This window comes from Pseudovirgaria hyperparasitica, assembly GCF_010093815.1.
Source record: "Pseudovirgaria hyperparasitica strain CBS 121739 unplaced genomic scaffold EJ05scaffold_20, whole genome shotgun sequence".
Taxonomy (NCBI): Eukaryota; Fungi; Ascomycota; class Dothideomycetes; order Acrospermales; family Acrospermaceae; genus Pseudovirgaria; species Pseudovirgaria hyperparasitica.
The window spans coordinates 296,816-311,241 of NW_022985568.1; the positions used below are offsets into that span (position 1 = coordinate 296,816).

At 51.6% G+C, this 14,426-nt stretch overlaps 4 protein-coding genes across 4 annotated transcripts; 1 reads left to right on the forward strand and 3 right to left on the reverse strand.

The window, feature by feature from the left end:
• Positions 1-926: 926 nt before the first annotated feature.
• Positions 927-6,660, reverse strand: EJ05DRAFT_213171 (uncharacterized protein). The gene is made up of 2 exons (XM_033739843.1): positions 1,116-6,660; positions 927-1,019 (listed from the first exon to the last, which is right to left on the reverse strand). The coding sequence occupies exons 1-2, from the start codon at positions 6,373-6,375 to the stop codon at positions 973-975; spliced, it is 5,307 nt and encodes a 1,768-aa protein (XP_033595830.1). The 5' UTR covers positions 6,376-6,660; the 3' UTR covers positions 927-972.
• An 839-nt stretch (positions 6,661-7,499) lies between these two features.
• Positions 7,500-7,902, forward strand: EJ05DRAFT_213208 (uncharacterized protein). The gene has a single exon (XM_033739844.1). It carries the CDS (start codon positions 7,540-7,542, stop codon positions 7,741-7,743), a length of 204 nt encoding a protein of 67 aa, XP_033595831.1. The 5' UTR covers positions 7,500-7,539; the 3' UTR covers positions 7,744-7,902.
• Positions 7,903-8,385: 483 nt separating this feature from the next.
• EJ05DRAFT_444932 (DEAD-domain-containing protein) lies at positions 8,386-10,073 on the reverse strand (the record flags this gene model as incomplete). The annotated part of the gene is made up of 3 exons (XM_033742150.1): positions 8,386-8,637; positions 8,692-9,674; positions 9,725-10,073. 3 exons carry the CDS (start codon positions 10,071-10,073, stop codon positions 8,386-8,388), a joined length of 1,584 nt encoding a protein of 527 aa, XP_033595832.1.
• Positions 10,074-11,146: 1,073 nt separating this feature from the next.
• Positions 11,147-14,413, reverse strand: EJ05DRAFT_505021 (uncharacterized protein; the record flags this gene model as incomplete). Its single annotated transcript, XM_033747653.1, has 2 exons — positions 11,147-13,294; positions 13,358-14,413. Coding segments are annotated over 2 exons (3,204 nt in total), but the record flags the coding sequence as incomplete, so codon positions are not given.
• Positions 14,414-14,426: the final 13 nt, after the last annotated feature.

Sequence of the window (14,426 nt, forward strand, 5' to 3'; positions counted from 1 at the left end):
AAAAAAAGCCCAAAAATAAAGAAAGACCAAAATCCCAAAAAAAAACGAAGAAAGAATCAGAGGCCAAAAAAAGGGATCAAATAAATATATATAGATAGATATATAGCTAAATACACACAACAAACCAAAACAAGACAAGACGGATATTTCCTCCCCCCTCCTAGCCCTCCTTCCTGTCCCCTTTGCCCCTCCTATTCTCTCTCCCTCTGCTTTCCTACAATATCCATATCCAAATCCAAATCCAAATCCAAATCCAAATCCAAATCCAAAACCAAATCCAACCCCCCCTTATCATCCACTTTCTTCCCCTCTCTCTCCCCCAAACTCTTTCTCTCTTCTACATCCATCCTATTTCCATCCTAAATCGAGCAGTAAAAAGAAAGGTGAAAAAAAAAGGACAAGGAAACCGTCTTCAGCTTTAAAGCTCAGAGATACATGCGCATATGCCCACACATACATACACACACACACACACACACACACACACACGGACAAGGCTCCAAAAAAAGCCCCCTCGTCTTCCCTCTTCCCTTCTCCCTCCTCCTTCCCCCAATACCCCTCTCGCCACCTCTCCTCCCCTTCCATCTAGGACGGAGAAGCAAGCGCGCGAAAAAGAGAAAAGAGAGAAACCAGGAAAAAAAAAAAGAAAAACAGAAGAGGAAAACAGAACAAGAACATGTAAATGCCGCTACGTTTCCATCGTAAGAGTCGTTGTTGTTGAAAAAAAAAGATTTTTTCGCTTTTTAAAAATTACCAACTCTGCCAACCCACCCCCAAAATCCCGATCGGCCTCCACCATCCACCCAACCACCCCCTTTTTTACCACACGGAAAAACAATAAGATGTTCCGGATTCACCATGCTGCTAACCCACGTCGCTGAATGCTGCTGTTGGTTGTTATATTTTATTTGTTCGGCCGCCGCCGCCGCCGCCGCTTATGCATCGCAGGGTTTCGCGTAAAAAACTTCTCGCTTAAAATGTCTCGCTTTCGAAGCTATCGCGGTAACTCGGGATACTCTCTGCAAGAAAAGGCCAAGAATCAGCAAACACGCCCAGACCAAAACTATAAACAACAATAATCCCCTAGCGCAAGAACCTTCTCATAAAGGACTTACCAGCATCTGCTTCCCTTGCGCTTACTGGCTTCCTCCGTACCGTGCCAATGTTGGCAGCAGGTGTGTTGCCGCTTCCACTCGTGGCGCCTTGGCCGCTTGTCGTCCTCATCGGGCGTGGCCCCGTGATTTTGCGCGATGGCGAGCTCATGCCTTGGCTCTTGTGTAGACTGGGGCTGGGCGTGAGGACTTGTCTGTCCGTTTCCAGGCTGTACCTGACCTCCTGGATGGGCTCAAGCGGTGCGAGATGGCCCTGTGAGTACGGTGATGAGTAGCCTTCGTAACTGCTGCCATACGAACGGCTCGGTGCCGATTGCTCGACTGACACCTTTGGTGCGATTGCTGATTGCTGCTGCTGCTTTGAAGGTGCCTGAGCTTGTTCGCTTGCCGAATGTCCGCTGTATCCGCCTTCGGAATCGATCGGGCTTAGACTGCGGCCATGGGTGTATCTTTCTGAGCCGCCGCTCAAGCGATTGTTACGCCCTAGCACAAGGCTAGGATTTGACCCCCACTGATCAAACTTGTTGTCAAATTCGTCATCTTGTCCGTGTTCGGACCTGGGAGACAGCGGCATGTTGCCAAAAGAGACAGCTTGGTTCTCCAGATGTCCAGTACGACGATGCGTCGGACCAGGACGAGGCTGCGGATGTTCGAGATTGAGTGAATTGCGATGAGCTTTGTACTTGGGATCATCATAATCCTCTTCAGGTATCAACGGTGAAGGAGATCTGCCTTGGCTGCCGCCAAGACTTCGCGCTTGACCTTCACCGAGAGTAGACTTTGAACGTAGGCGGTCATCGGGGTTCATTCGATAGTCATCATCATCATCATAAAAGTTCAGATCAGCCTGAGATCCAGACCGAGAATGATCAGAGTATATTTGACTCTTGCGATCTATACTGTTCCGCTCTGGGGCAGTAGACGTCGTCGTCTTGGACCATCGTGAGATCTTGGGTATACCAAAGATTGATGATGAGCCGGATTTGTGTTTCCGTTTCGGTGTGTTCTCTTGGCTTTGCGCTGCAAACTGACCTGATGCTTGTGTTGGCGGACTGTTCTCGTGGATCTGCGCACGCCGGACTTCTTGAGTTGGGGTAAGAAGTCGTTCGTTGTTCTCGAACCCGACATCCAAGGCACGAGCCTCGTGCTCGTCAAGAGTGTCCTCATCGCCCTCGAGTACAGTGCTAATGCGGTGCTCGGACCCGCGGCGCCCATCATAGCCAGAATGCATGGCACCGCCGGATTGTCGCAACGATGAAGGATTTGACAAGTATCCTGAATGATTTGGCGTTGACGACGTACCGGCCTGTCCGTCAGGCTCATATCCTGCGTCGCCACTAGCTCTAAGGTTCTCGTAGGACGTGAGACTGTGAGATTGACTCCTGATTTGAGTAAGCTGAGGCTGAGAGGCCGTCTGCATCTCCTTTAATCCTTCAACTTCGCCCAACAATTGCACTAGCATATTCTCGATGTTAGCCATGTCGTTGGTGCTCTTCGCGCTGAGACCTTTCAGGGCCCGCCTGAAAACATTGCGCCTCTTGGTCGGAAGATCCTCTGATCCATCATCTGTAGAAGCCTGTCGAGGTATGCGAGGAGATCCAAGCGGTTGTGGGCGAGGACCTTGCAGGATTTTCTGCTCGATACCCACTGCTTTTTGATTGGTGTTTTGCATGAGGGCAGCATCTTGTACCGCAATAAAACGTTTCATATCCTCGAATTGGTTGCGCATCTCGGCTGCACTGCGCACAAGCGTGACAAGGATCTCAGTATCGCGAGCATTACGTTGAGCATCTCGCACTGTGAGATGATCCATGAGGGCGACCACGTCCTTAGATTGGATTCTGTCCATGCCCCGACCCGTGGCACTGTCGTAAAGTGGGGACTCCATTCCGTGAGAATTCATACTCACATGTCTACCGTGCTTGCCAGTCGTGGCGGGACCGAAAGGATCGTCGGCAGCGATGTCAGGAGTGTATTGGCCTCCTTGTCTCGCGTCTGCATAGTAGTCCCGGACCTGAGAATCGGGCGTGATGGCACCAGCGTGAGCGGCAGAAATATAGCCTTCATCAAGTCGTAGACTTTGCGGACTGAAAGGATTCTTTGGGTGTGCTGTGGGTTCATCATCATAATCGTCCTCCACGCGAGCATTGTACTCATCCTCCAGAGAAGGTTCATAGTTTTGCTGATCTGGAGAATGTTGGTCCTGGTCTCTTTGGATCCGAGCAGCGGCGGCCGCGGCAATACCTGCAGCAGTCGCAGCACCGGCACCAGCAAGAAGCGTTTTCCCTTGCCCATCGAACTGGTCGATATCCTTTCCTTGGGAAGCGTTGCCTTTCAACGGCGTCACCTCGAGAGGCCAATGAGCCCTATCGCCTCCATAGTGCTCGCCGCCTAGTGGCCCTTGTATGATTGACGGATTAGTAGTAACCTCGGACTGCTCGTCACTATCGAAACCGTGGCCTATCTCAGGCATAGGGTCATGAGCCAGTGGGAGCGCATTTGCAGAAAAATCGATAGGTTCTTCCTGCTCCTCGTGGGCGGAGTGATTGACACTCTGTTGCGGAGAGTTGTGGGAATTATGCTGCGAGTTCGACTTTGATGAAGACAAAGATCGCGCTGCTTGCTCCTTCAAGGTGCTCCATCTCTCCTTTGTAGGACTCAGTCGACTGGACGGATCTGCTTCTCTCGTAGTTTGGGGAGATGGCAATTCTTTGGCGAGCTGATCCTCATAGGTAGAATACGCAGAAAAATGACTCTTCTTCTGAGGGCTCATTTCTGACGACTGCCCGCTGACATTCGATGGCTCGTGTAGGGACGCGACAGCAGATTCAACGGCAACTGGAGTGCGCACGTACTCTGGAATCGCACCCACTCCTCGAATGTCCTGGCCAGCAGTCATCCTATCCATGAAAGGACCGTCGACACTGTCGTCAGTGTATCCGGTATTTCGTTTATAGCTCGTAGGTGATTCGCCTGCCTCTTCAAGCTCTCGCCGATATCGTTCATTTTCCTCATGGTTTACTTGAAAGAATTCATCGGCCTCCTTTCCAGGTGTTCCATGGTCGCCGCGATCCCCTAGGATCATACTTGGAGTCTCCAGGGTGACTGCCTTGGGTCGTTCTTTAGCACGTGGCATCTTATAGCTCGGAGTTGAGGTCGCAGAATTCATAGACATATTTGAGTGTTTCCTGTCATAGCCTCTCCCGAGGGACGATACAGATAAAGGACTGCGAGGCGAGTCAACATACTCGCGTCGACCGCCTTGAACGTGTTCCTCTCTATAGCTGGCATCGCTTTGTACAGGACTGACTTCCCTCGTTGGAGTATACTGAGTGTAGTCGCGATTGATATCCTGCTTTTCTGTAGCATGAGATAGTGTTACAGCCCCAGTAACTCCTGCAGCAGTAATTGCGGCAGTCTTTGATCCGGACAAGCTCCGATCGCTTTTGGCACTCCTTGGTAGACTTCCCAGGGAACGATTGCTGTGCTGGCTATATAAACCCCTCGAGAGAGCGGCAGGAGTTCTTGTTGGTGTCTGAGGATCTGGAGATGTGACAGCGCCGGCTGAGCCACGAGAGACTTCGCGGACAGGCGTGTGCTCCCCTTGCGAAGACACTGAACGACGACGACGCTCGGTGCCTGACGACATAATCGAATCCCGGGTAACCTCAGAACCGTGCAGAGTGCTTTGCATGGGCATTGGAGGTATGTGTTCATCTCGTTCGGTCCGGCCAACACTCTCAGAGATGCTCGCGCTTCTGCTTCGACTACTGCTACGATGCTTTCTGTGGTGCTTGCGGTCGACACTTTCTTTGGAGTCATGATGTTTCAGCGCGGCAGCTGTCAGACCAGCACCTATCAGACCAGCTGCTGCGACCTCACCCTTGGATCGGTGCCGGCTGCCACTGCTCTTCCTACTCTCTGACCGTGATTCTGGTCGCGAATCGCTGGAATCACGACTTGATCTTCTGTGCTTCCTGCCTTTGATAGAATCGCTAGAGAGCACTACGCCAGGATCATCACCATCTCGGTTGAGCACAACCTTAGGCCTCGATTTAGACATGTCCGGAGCGCTGGCATGCTTTGACACGCGGCGTTTGAGCTCATCTCGGGAGCTGTACGATCCAACCGAATCTCGTGCAGCCGCCTTCTCGAACTTATCTCTGTTCTTCTGCGTCTTTTGTTCCTCCTTCAGGGCGTTCAGCTCGGGCAAGATCAATCTTCGTATAGCGTCTTCGACGGTTTGTAAAAGCTTTGGATTGTTGATCGAGGACGCTGCCGATACGCCAGATCGCATTGATATGGATTCTCCAGATTTGCGATTCGCATTCGAAGACACAAGGCTCGACTCGGCACTGCCACTTAAGTCGTCGCCTTTGTGAGACCTACCAGTTCTTCGTGGCGAACTGACGCCTCCGGCTGCGACATCATCTCTGCTTGACTTTCGTCTGCTGGAAGCCTTGACGTCTTTTGTCACATTCATAGACTCTGCAGGTTTCGCAGTCAACTTCTCCATGACCTTCTGTGTGATGCGCTCGCGACTCAGACTCCTACTACGCTTACGATCTGGCGCTTTCAATGAGTCCTTGATGATGACCTCTTCCTTCTCTAGGTCACGCTCCAAGCTCTGGCTCCGCCTGCGAGTGATTATGGGAACGAGTGGTCCGTCCAGAGTGCTGTCCGGTGGCATGGATGATATGGCTGAATCTGTAGGTAGTCGGTGACTCGCAGAAATATCCGACTGCGAGAGATCGCTTGCGTTCTGCAAGACTTCCACCTCTACCGGCGGCCGATCCGAAATAGCAGATTCGCCCGAATAAGAAAGTTCAGTCGCCTCCCCAGCCTTCTCGTCGGCAGCCTTGTTGCCTAAGGATATGCGCCTCGTATACGAAGGCTTCCTGTCTTTCCCAAGCTCTGTGACGCGTAGCTGATCACTTGCGGTTCTTGATCTCTTGTGCGAAGAAGGAGTCACCCGGACCCGGACGCTCGGTCGTGAATGAACCTTGTCCCCTGTTTTTGCGGCTTCGAAATATTCGATTAGAAGGGATGTCTGGGAGTGATTTGTATGTTTTGTGAGCGCTCCGTCCTTGTGTCGTTTTGTTGCGATTGTTACCGGACTGCCGTCCTCGGGTATGGAATATGAAGTCTTGTCTGTGGCACGAGATAGATCTGTAGCTAGGTCGTCGGTAGTGTTGTTTCCGTTATCGACGGAACTGAGGTCTGTGGGAGCTGGTAAGGGAGGTTTGCGCGTGTCTACGCCCATCGTGAGGTTTGGCGCAAGATGTCAGAGGAGAGTGGCGCTCGAGCACATGGATGGCAGGTAGTGAAGTGGTATGAGAGGTTCTATGGCGGCGGCAATGCGGAAAGTCGCGGGATCGAGAGTGGTAGATTCAGAGCAGGCTGTCAGAGATATGAAGCTATGTTGCTGTAGCTGAAGTGGTATCGTTCTCGAGATTTGCAATTCTCCACTGTGGAGGGATGTGCACGGATGGCGGAGACAATCGCCTTTAAGCCGCAGACTCAACGACAACACACAGCTCCCGCCTCAACACCAGCAGAACAGAGAGCAATGTTGGTGAAGAAGACTAGAGCATTTTCGTGTGATTTATGAGCAGAGCTAGCTTGCGACCTTCACAGAGGGATGTTCGCAGGGAGCAGATGTCGAGGTAATAGTGGGTTGTTGATATGGTGCTCGGTCGGTGCAGGCTGCGGTCACGATGCCGGGTTGCGAACAAAGGCCCTATCGTCGGAGAATTGGATGAAAACGGCTAACGGCGATAGCTGAGCACGCTTTTGTGTGGGATGCTGGGACCGGTGGATATAGGGATAAGAGAATGCAGGATCGCAGCAGAAGTATTTGGGCGAAAATGATGCAAAAAGTAAAAGGTCGAGCGACAAACAACAAAAGTCGGGGGACAGTAGAGGGCAGACGGGGAGGAAGGGCACTAATTCCTGGGCAACAGGGCACTTGTTGCTTGAGAGAGCGAGCAGTGTAGGGACTTGCAGGACTTGCTGAGTGATGGATGGAGCTGTGTGGGTCGACAACAATGCGCGCTTGGACCTGGCTCGGTGGGCAGCGGGCTGGGGCACAGCGATCAAAGAGCGATCAAGCGATCAGACTTCGGATTCAGTAGTTAATTAGTTCATGGCTATTATGTCAAAGTAAGCGCAGCACAGCAGTATAATCGGTAATATAGAAAGTGATATAGAAGTCCGTAACCAATGGAATGAATCAACAGCTGTAGTACGAGAATATACACTCAGATGTCTGCTTCCCAGCCTCAGCCCCAGCCACCCTACCCGCACCGCCACAGATGGAGCTGCGGTTGCTCGGGCGGCCGTACCACAGTTTTTTGCTATATCATACTATTATAGTGTCTACAAAATATCACCAATCTATAGCCATGTCCACACATCTGTCTGAGCCATGGATCGTCGACATTCTCTCACCGGCAGCATCAAAGGCTCATACATGCTTGCACTTTTATGTCTTGAGATCTTGATTCCGCCGTTCTGTTGCCTTACGAGAGAGACCCTTGCTCCGAGAGCAATGCATGCCAGCAATGCACCTCTTCTTGACGCCATACTCGACGCCTATTGGATCGTGATGCTTGGTCTATCCATGTCTTGAAATGGAGGTGCTGCTTGATCAAGATTTCCCTTTGCTGACTTCGCTTGACCGCTCCTATTATGTACCATCAACCACACGCTGCCCAAGGTGGTGTGCTATGGATATCAGTAGCAGATGTCTAGAGCAATTTGCATTTCGCATCGCATCATCTCACCTCTCCATACTTAATGGGTGCAGCAGCATACATGAATCACAGTAGTAGACTCGTACTTCCCCAAACATCTCCGTTTCTAGGCCAACCTTTCATCTAGCCTCGCGCCTTAAGCCTTGAGGGAAAGGGCCGTATCGCCGGCCGCTGGGCTGAGTGCTGAACATGCTTAAGCGCGACTTTTTGGGGGTGCGTGGCCTGTCATTGGCCAGCCTGCCCATCCACCACAACTTGACAACTCATCAAAAGACAATCTCGAGCTTTGCACTGTGCGCGGAAAACCTATGGTGCACCGCCTACGCGCGCCCGTCACACCGTTGAACAACATCTAACTATCGGAAGAAGCCCAGAAGGACAAAAGTCCACCTGAACCAATCACAGATACAATGTCCGGTGGCCATGAAGAAAACAAAATCTTTTTTTGTGCCGACTTGCGCCAACGCTACTGAATTGTTCCTCCGTCTCCGGCCAGAACGAATCTATCCCACGTCCTATTAGTCCCTCTCTCCCTCAAACCGTTTCTTTCCAAATTTCTTCACCTGTTTAGGCTGACTGCCATATGCTCTCCTGCCCTCTTGCTTGTTTCGGCTCATGCTTGCTCCGAGCTGGATATCTACCCGTGGCGGTGTCGAGAAACCAAAGGACTTTGCCACTTTCACCAAATCAAGCTTTGATATGTCGAACACTGACCGCAGGCTGTGTGATGCGTACGCGTGCAAATATGACCGATATCCGTCTTTGGCAGACTATCCCTCACGTTAGTTCAAGCCAAGGTGTGGCAAGCATGCGATATTCCATACCTGGTTCAAATAGTAATTCTTGCTAATCAGATCCTCAAGTCCTTTCTGGATGTTGATGATTTTTTTCGGCGGCAGCTCGAACTCAACGAGTGGAACACGCTCGTCCTTCAATATCTTCAAGAAGCCCACCTCCGAGGGCAAAAGGAACATAAGGCTTCGTCCCTTGCCGTTTGCGCCTCTGGCTGTGCGGCCAACACGGTGAATGTAGTCGCGGGGATCGTCTGGAGGATCGAATTGAATGATCCAGTCGACGGCTGGAATGTCGAGGCCTCGAGCAGCCACGTCTGTGCATATCAGTGTCCCGTGATCAGTGTTGCAGAACTCAAAGAAGGTATTTGTCCGCTTTTGTTGCTTGAGCTTCCCGTGTAGGTCCAATACCGGCAGATCAATGTAATTGAGAAGTTCGGCGTAAAACTTGACCGAATTACAACTGCTGAAGAAGACAATGATCTTCTTTTTCTGATGCTTCTTCAAGAACGAAAACAGCAAGCGGAAGCGGTTGTCCGAGTCGCAAAGAATGTAGCCTTGCTCTAGACCTTCGACTGTGCTGTGCTCTTTCCGATGATCCACATTGATGTATAATGGGCCAGGTCGAAGTGATATGCGCGCGAGATCCTCGACTTTCGTCGTTTGCGTTGCTGAGAACAACATGGTCTGCCGTTCCTCCTTTGGTAGAATTTTGACAATCTGCCGCATTTCGTCTTCGAAACCAACGTCCAAGATGCGGTCTGCCTCATCTATGACCAATGCGCGGATATTCTTGAAGACAAAGCCAGGTGTGTTTTGCAGGTGATCCAAAAGTCGTCCGGGCGTGGCGATGAGAAGGTTGATACCTTTACCGAGCTTCTCAACTTCCGCTCTGCGATTTGCGCCGCCCATAACTATGCCGAATGTTTGTGAGTGCTTCTCCATCAACTCGCGGGCTACACCAAAAATCTGAAGCGCCAACTCTCGAGTAGGCGAGACAACAATCACACCGGTACCTGTACCAGATTAGTATTTCCTCTGAGGTAGAAAAGGTACAGAAGCTTACCATTGCGTGGCTTGAACCTGAGAGAACTCAGCATTTCCACTGCAGGAATCAAAAAAGCCAGAGTCTTTCCCGAGCCTGTTTTCGCGGCACCCAGCACATCTTTGCCCGCTAACAGGGGCGGGATACCTCGCTGCTGTATCTCTGTCAACTTCTCAAACCCCATCTCTTGAATGGCTTCCATGGTCTTTGCTGACAGACCAAGCTCGTCAAATTTCTGAGGTTCGGCACTTATTGCAGGCAAGGACGCAACGGAAGGCAATTCTGGTATTGGGATTGTCTCAGCCTCCTCCTCGCCGGCGTCGTTGAAATGCACCGGAGCATTCTCAGCTCCAGTGTCAGAACCACCCATATCTGCTTCACTTGTTCTCGCCTTCTTTCGTGGAAGAATGGGCACGTCTGCCACTGCGGTCGGCGCAGTCTCTTGCGAGTCGCCATTGTGAGACTTGGATTGATGCTTTCGCTTCCTCTTTTTCGACTCGGTTTCTATGGGAGGCATTTTCAGATGTGAAGTGGGGATTCTTGAGACTGTTATTAGGTCCCGTCACGAACCTATGTAGACGGAAATGTGCAAGGAAAAAGTTGGCGCACGGGCTAATATGTAATCTAATCTAATCTGAATCTGATCTGGATAAACCACGTCACGTGTCTACATCCATCTCTCTGCGGACGGCCAACCCGGGCGAAAATGAACCCAAATAATAGAGAGAGCACCTACTTACCTACCCAGGTCCCTGGCCAGACACCTGCTTTAAGTTAAACAAGTGGGCAGTATTCGCTCCATTTCTAGAATCAAAAGCACTTCCGCTCCTTCCTTATGTCGTCCAGTCTCACAGTGATGGACGAAGTGCAAATGGAAGAAGTGTTACATAAATCATAATTAATTATTACTTTTCTCGGTTCATTATGCCAGCTCTGTGGCCGCATTGCCACGTTGGTAGTTGGTATATAGTACATTATGACCGTACAAACAAAGATAATCCCAAGACGAACAATTCCTCTTCTATCCAGAAGCAGTCCAAGGCAGCCGATTGATCGGTAATAGACGGAGGCAGACAGCCATGAATCACTGGAGCACTTCTTTGTTCTGTGCTCTGCGCTACTACCTTTGCTCTCAGTGCTTTGATCGACCCCGAGCCGCACTGCAGTTACCGTCGCCACAAGAGGAAGACCGACCCTATCAGGTTGCCCTGAGGAAAAGTCGCCTATCTTGTGATGACAGCAAAATTGGTATGACCCAGGGTGAAACCGAAGCAAATAAAACAAGGGTAGTAATGTAGAGCACAAAGCAAACAAGCGCCACAGCGAAACAGAGAACCGCCTTGCCCACCGAAATTCCCAACCGCACAGCCACCGTGGACCGCTAACTCCTACCCAAGACTCCATCGACTTCCCCACCTCCCCCACCTCCCCCAACCCGTTGGCTTAGAAAGCCAACATCTTGGAGACCGCTCCCTCCCCTCCCTCGTCTATACTTAGACGTCGAGAAGGAGGAGAGGAGAACTTTGGCGTGGCGACCGCCACCCTATCCTCCGCCAGCTCACCGTGTAGAGTGGCCCCTCCCACTACCCACGTGAGGCGCTCCTCAGCGAGGGTAGTGGGAGTTACTGGGCTCACTCTATCCTCCTCCGGCGACGTGCCCGGAGAAGAGATAGCTTGGGTGAGCTTTGGGAGGGTAGGTGCGGTCGCCACCCTGAGGTCTTTCTCCTGGGTTGGGGAGGCGATGAGGGGAGGCCCAGCAAGATTGCTGGTGTTCTTGGGCTTCGTGGCCATCGACGAAGCGAGGCCGATGACCTTGGGGTGAGCCCTAGCCACCCCAGGTGCTGCTGCAATGATCGAGGCAGCAGCATCCTGGGGTGTAGAGCTCACCGAGGGCCGGGAAGTCGATGGAATACCTGTAGAGGTACGTTTTTTGTCGACACCTTCAGCAGCGAAGATGTTTGGCCTGGGAGATGTTGCCGGTGCGGAAACTCCTGGGAGGGTGGCATGAGCAGGCGTTGGACGAGGAGGTGGTTTCGAAGGTGTGTCAAGAATCAATGTGCTCTCGTCATCGTCATCGCTGTCTTCTGGTACGGTAAAGGTGGATCCACCTTTGGCATGACCACTCTTGCGTTGCTCAATCTTGACTTGCTCGCTGTTCATGTCGATGCTGGGCGTGTATATGCTGCTATCATCATCGTCGGTGTCGGGGACAACGAACTTGCCAGAGGTCCTCGATCGGGACGTGGATTTGGAGCGATTGCGATTCTTGGGTGTCTCATCCATATACGTAGTAGAGTCGAAAGGTAACTGTGGGAGGTATGTCTGACTCGTGTTGAATCTGCGGTGAAAGATGAGGTTTTCTACGTCGACCAGCTCACTCTCACAATATGCTTTGGTGAGCGCTATGCGATTGGCGGATGTGAAGTCGGAGAAGGAGCTGAAGCCCGGTAGCCAGCGCTTCCATTTTTCTTCGTCGCTACAATACCACTGCATGTAGCTCGACATATCCAATTGCTGTTTATCAGAGTTATTGCCGAACATCATGAGGAACCACTTGAGTCGCAGGTGAGGAGGTGCGCCAAGGACTTGATACATAGCGCGACAGAGCATGTGACGCCATGAGAAGATGACCGGGTCCGTGGTGCCATTCGCGTTCGTGAATATCTGCTCAGCCTGAATGTACGCTCTTCGAGGTAGTGCTGGCAATTTCTCTCCAGGTCTGCGCAGGTCTGGGACGCCAATTGGCCAGGCCTCAGTTTCGGAAATGTACGTATCGTCCATCTGGCTATCATCGAAAGCACCAGGCATTGAGTACCGCTTCCGTTTTGATTTTCCGTCCAATTCAGAAAGACCTCTCTTCTGAAGGGTCTCTTGCTCGTCAACCGTCTCGGCCTCAAAAGATCTCTTTGCAAGAACTCTGCTGCGGGCTCTTTCTTTCTTTCGCATGCTCTCCGCTTGCATGGATCTTTCTTCGAGAGATTCCGTTCGGCTTTCGCGAGCAGTCTGTGGTGCAGTATTGTCGTTGCGTTGTTGCATTGCTGAAGCACGTTCAGGACTGGCTTGAGAAGGGCCATGGCTCGCCACTCGCGACGTGCGAGATCTAGGCCGTTGTACGGACTGCGACCATCTTGGCGACGTACCTCGTGATCTGTTAGCGACTTGTTGGGTGCCGCTTTGAGATGTGTTCATTAGTGGCCTGGATGTACTTGGGTACGTTCCAGACCGAGTTGCGCCGTCACGCCACCAGTCTGCTCCGACTCCTGGTTCGTCTCTATCTGTAGAGGCTTCTGATTCTGCGATATCGGTGGCGGGTTCAATGGTGGGCTCAGTGGCGGATTCAGTGGTGGCTTCAGTGGCGGGTTCGGTGGTAGATTGAGTCGGGGCTTGCTGTGCAAGGATCCTCTGTCGTTCTTGAGGATTGCGTCGAGCACGGCGGAATGGTGACAGAGCAGCGAGGGTATTGCCTGTGATGGTTCCCACTCTTCTAAATAGAGAAGACCGCTCGGCTACAGCCCGGCCAGGTCGAGGCTCGGTTTGGGCACGATACTGCTGTTGCTGAGCTTGCTGTGGTGTGTCTGGAGCTTCCTGTTGCTATTATGGTGTTAGCTGACTGTAAGAGTCTTCATGTCCGATCACTTGAGGGATGAGAACTACCTGCAATGGGAGCTGATGCTCATGTTGGAAATCAACCTCATTTGGGCCGCGGGACGTGGAGGATCCGGCTTGAAAGGTTGACTGTACGTCTTCGCGGGTCGAATGCACGTTTCGAGGGGTTGACTGATCGTTCTGTCGGCTGCTGGAGTCTTGCTCGGCGTTGATACGAACGACAGCTTGCTGAAGCACTTCATGGAGAGCTTCGTCAGTGGCTACTGCACCAGTTCCGCCGCGGTGGGAGACTGAGACGTCATCAGTATCTTCGTCGGTTTCCGGTTCTGCTCGCTGCGTCGAAGTAAGATCTGAGGGATGAGTGCGACGGTGCATATTCGCTGCTCCAGGATCTGGTGAATCTACACTCTGGGTCGACGCCATCATTTTCTTCTTACGGAGTCTTGTGAACGTCGATGGAGATCCGCTTCGTTCGGCTAAATGACGCAACAATGTGGCGTCGGACATTCGGACGGACGTGATAGCTTTGTTGGAACCGGTAAGAGTAGCCTCGATGATGTGCTCGGAATTGATGTTGTCGTTTGTCTCGAGAGCTATGAATTCCTTTAGTATGGCGTTCTCACGTACTGCTTTCTTCCATTCGGCATTCTGAAAAAGAACTTTTTGACTGAAAGTGAAAACCTGTCCTGGAAACATGTGACCGAAGTCGTCCGCTAATAGCTCTTGTGCATCTGAAATGAGAGGGTCGACTGAAGTTTGAAATCGCCTACGTTTTTTACCCTCGCGCCTACTTTGACTGCGCCTGATCTTCTGCTCGAAATCATCTAGCTCTTTCTGTGTCTTTGGTAAGGAGCGACGAGAGAAAGGTTCAAGCTGTTTACCACGGGGCGCCTCGCGCTTCTTACCACGACGACTTGCAGTGCGAACAGCGTAGAAGCCGTCATCTTCAGACTCGTCGGAATTGTCACCGCTGTTGCTGAGTAGATGTGGCTGTGGATCAAACAAGCGCGACCGACTTTTTTCTGCAGGAGTGTCTCCTGAAACTTCCTTGCCGCCATCAACAGGATTGTTCTGTGCATCAGTGAGGGGTGGATAGCGCGACCGACTTTTTGCTGCA

Bases quoted from the DNA above. Each gene is read 5' to 3' on its own strand.
- EJ05DRAFT_213171 (XM_033739843.1), bottom strand. From the start codon at position 6,375: ATGGGCGTAGACACGCGCAAACCTCCCTTACCAGCTCCCACAGACCTC. The intron at 1,020-1,115 runs GTAAGTCCTTTA...CTTTTCTTGCAG, and splicing joins CGCAAGGGAAGCAGATGCTG to AGAGTATCCCGAGTTACCGC.
- EJ05DRAFT_213208 (XM_033739844.1), top strand. From the start codon at position 7,540: ATGGATCGTCGACATTCTCTCACCGGCAGCATCAAAGGCTCATACATG.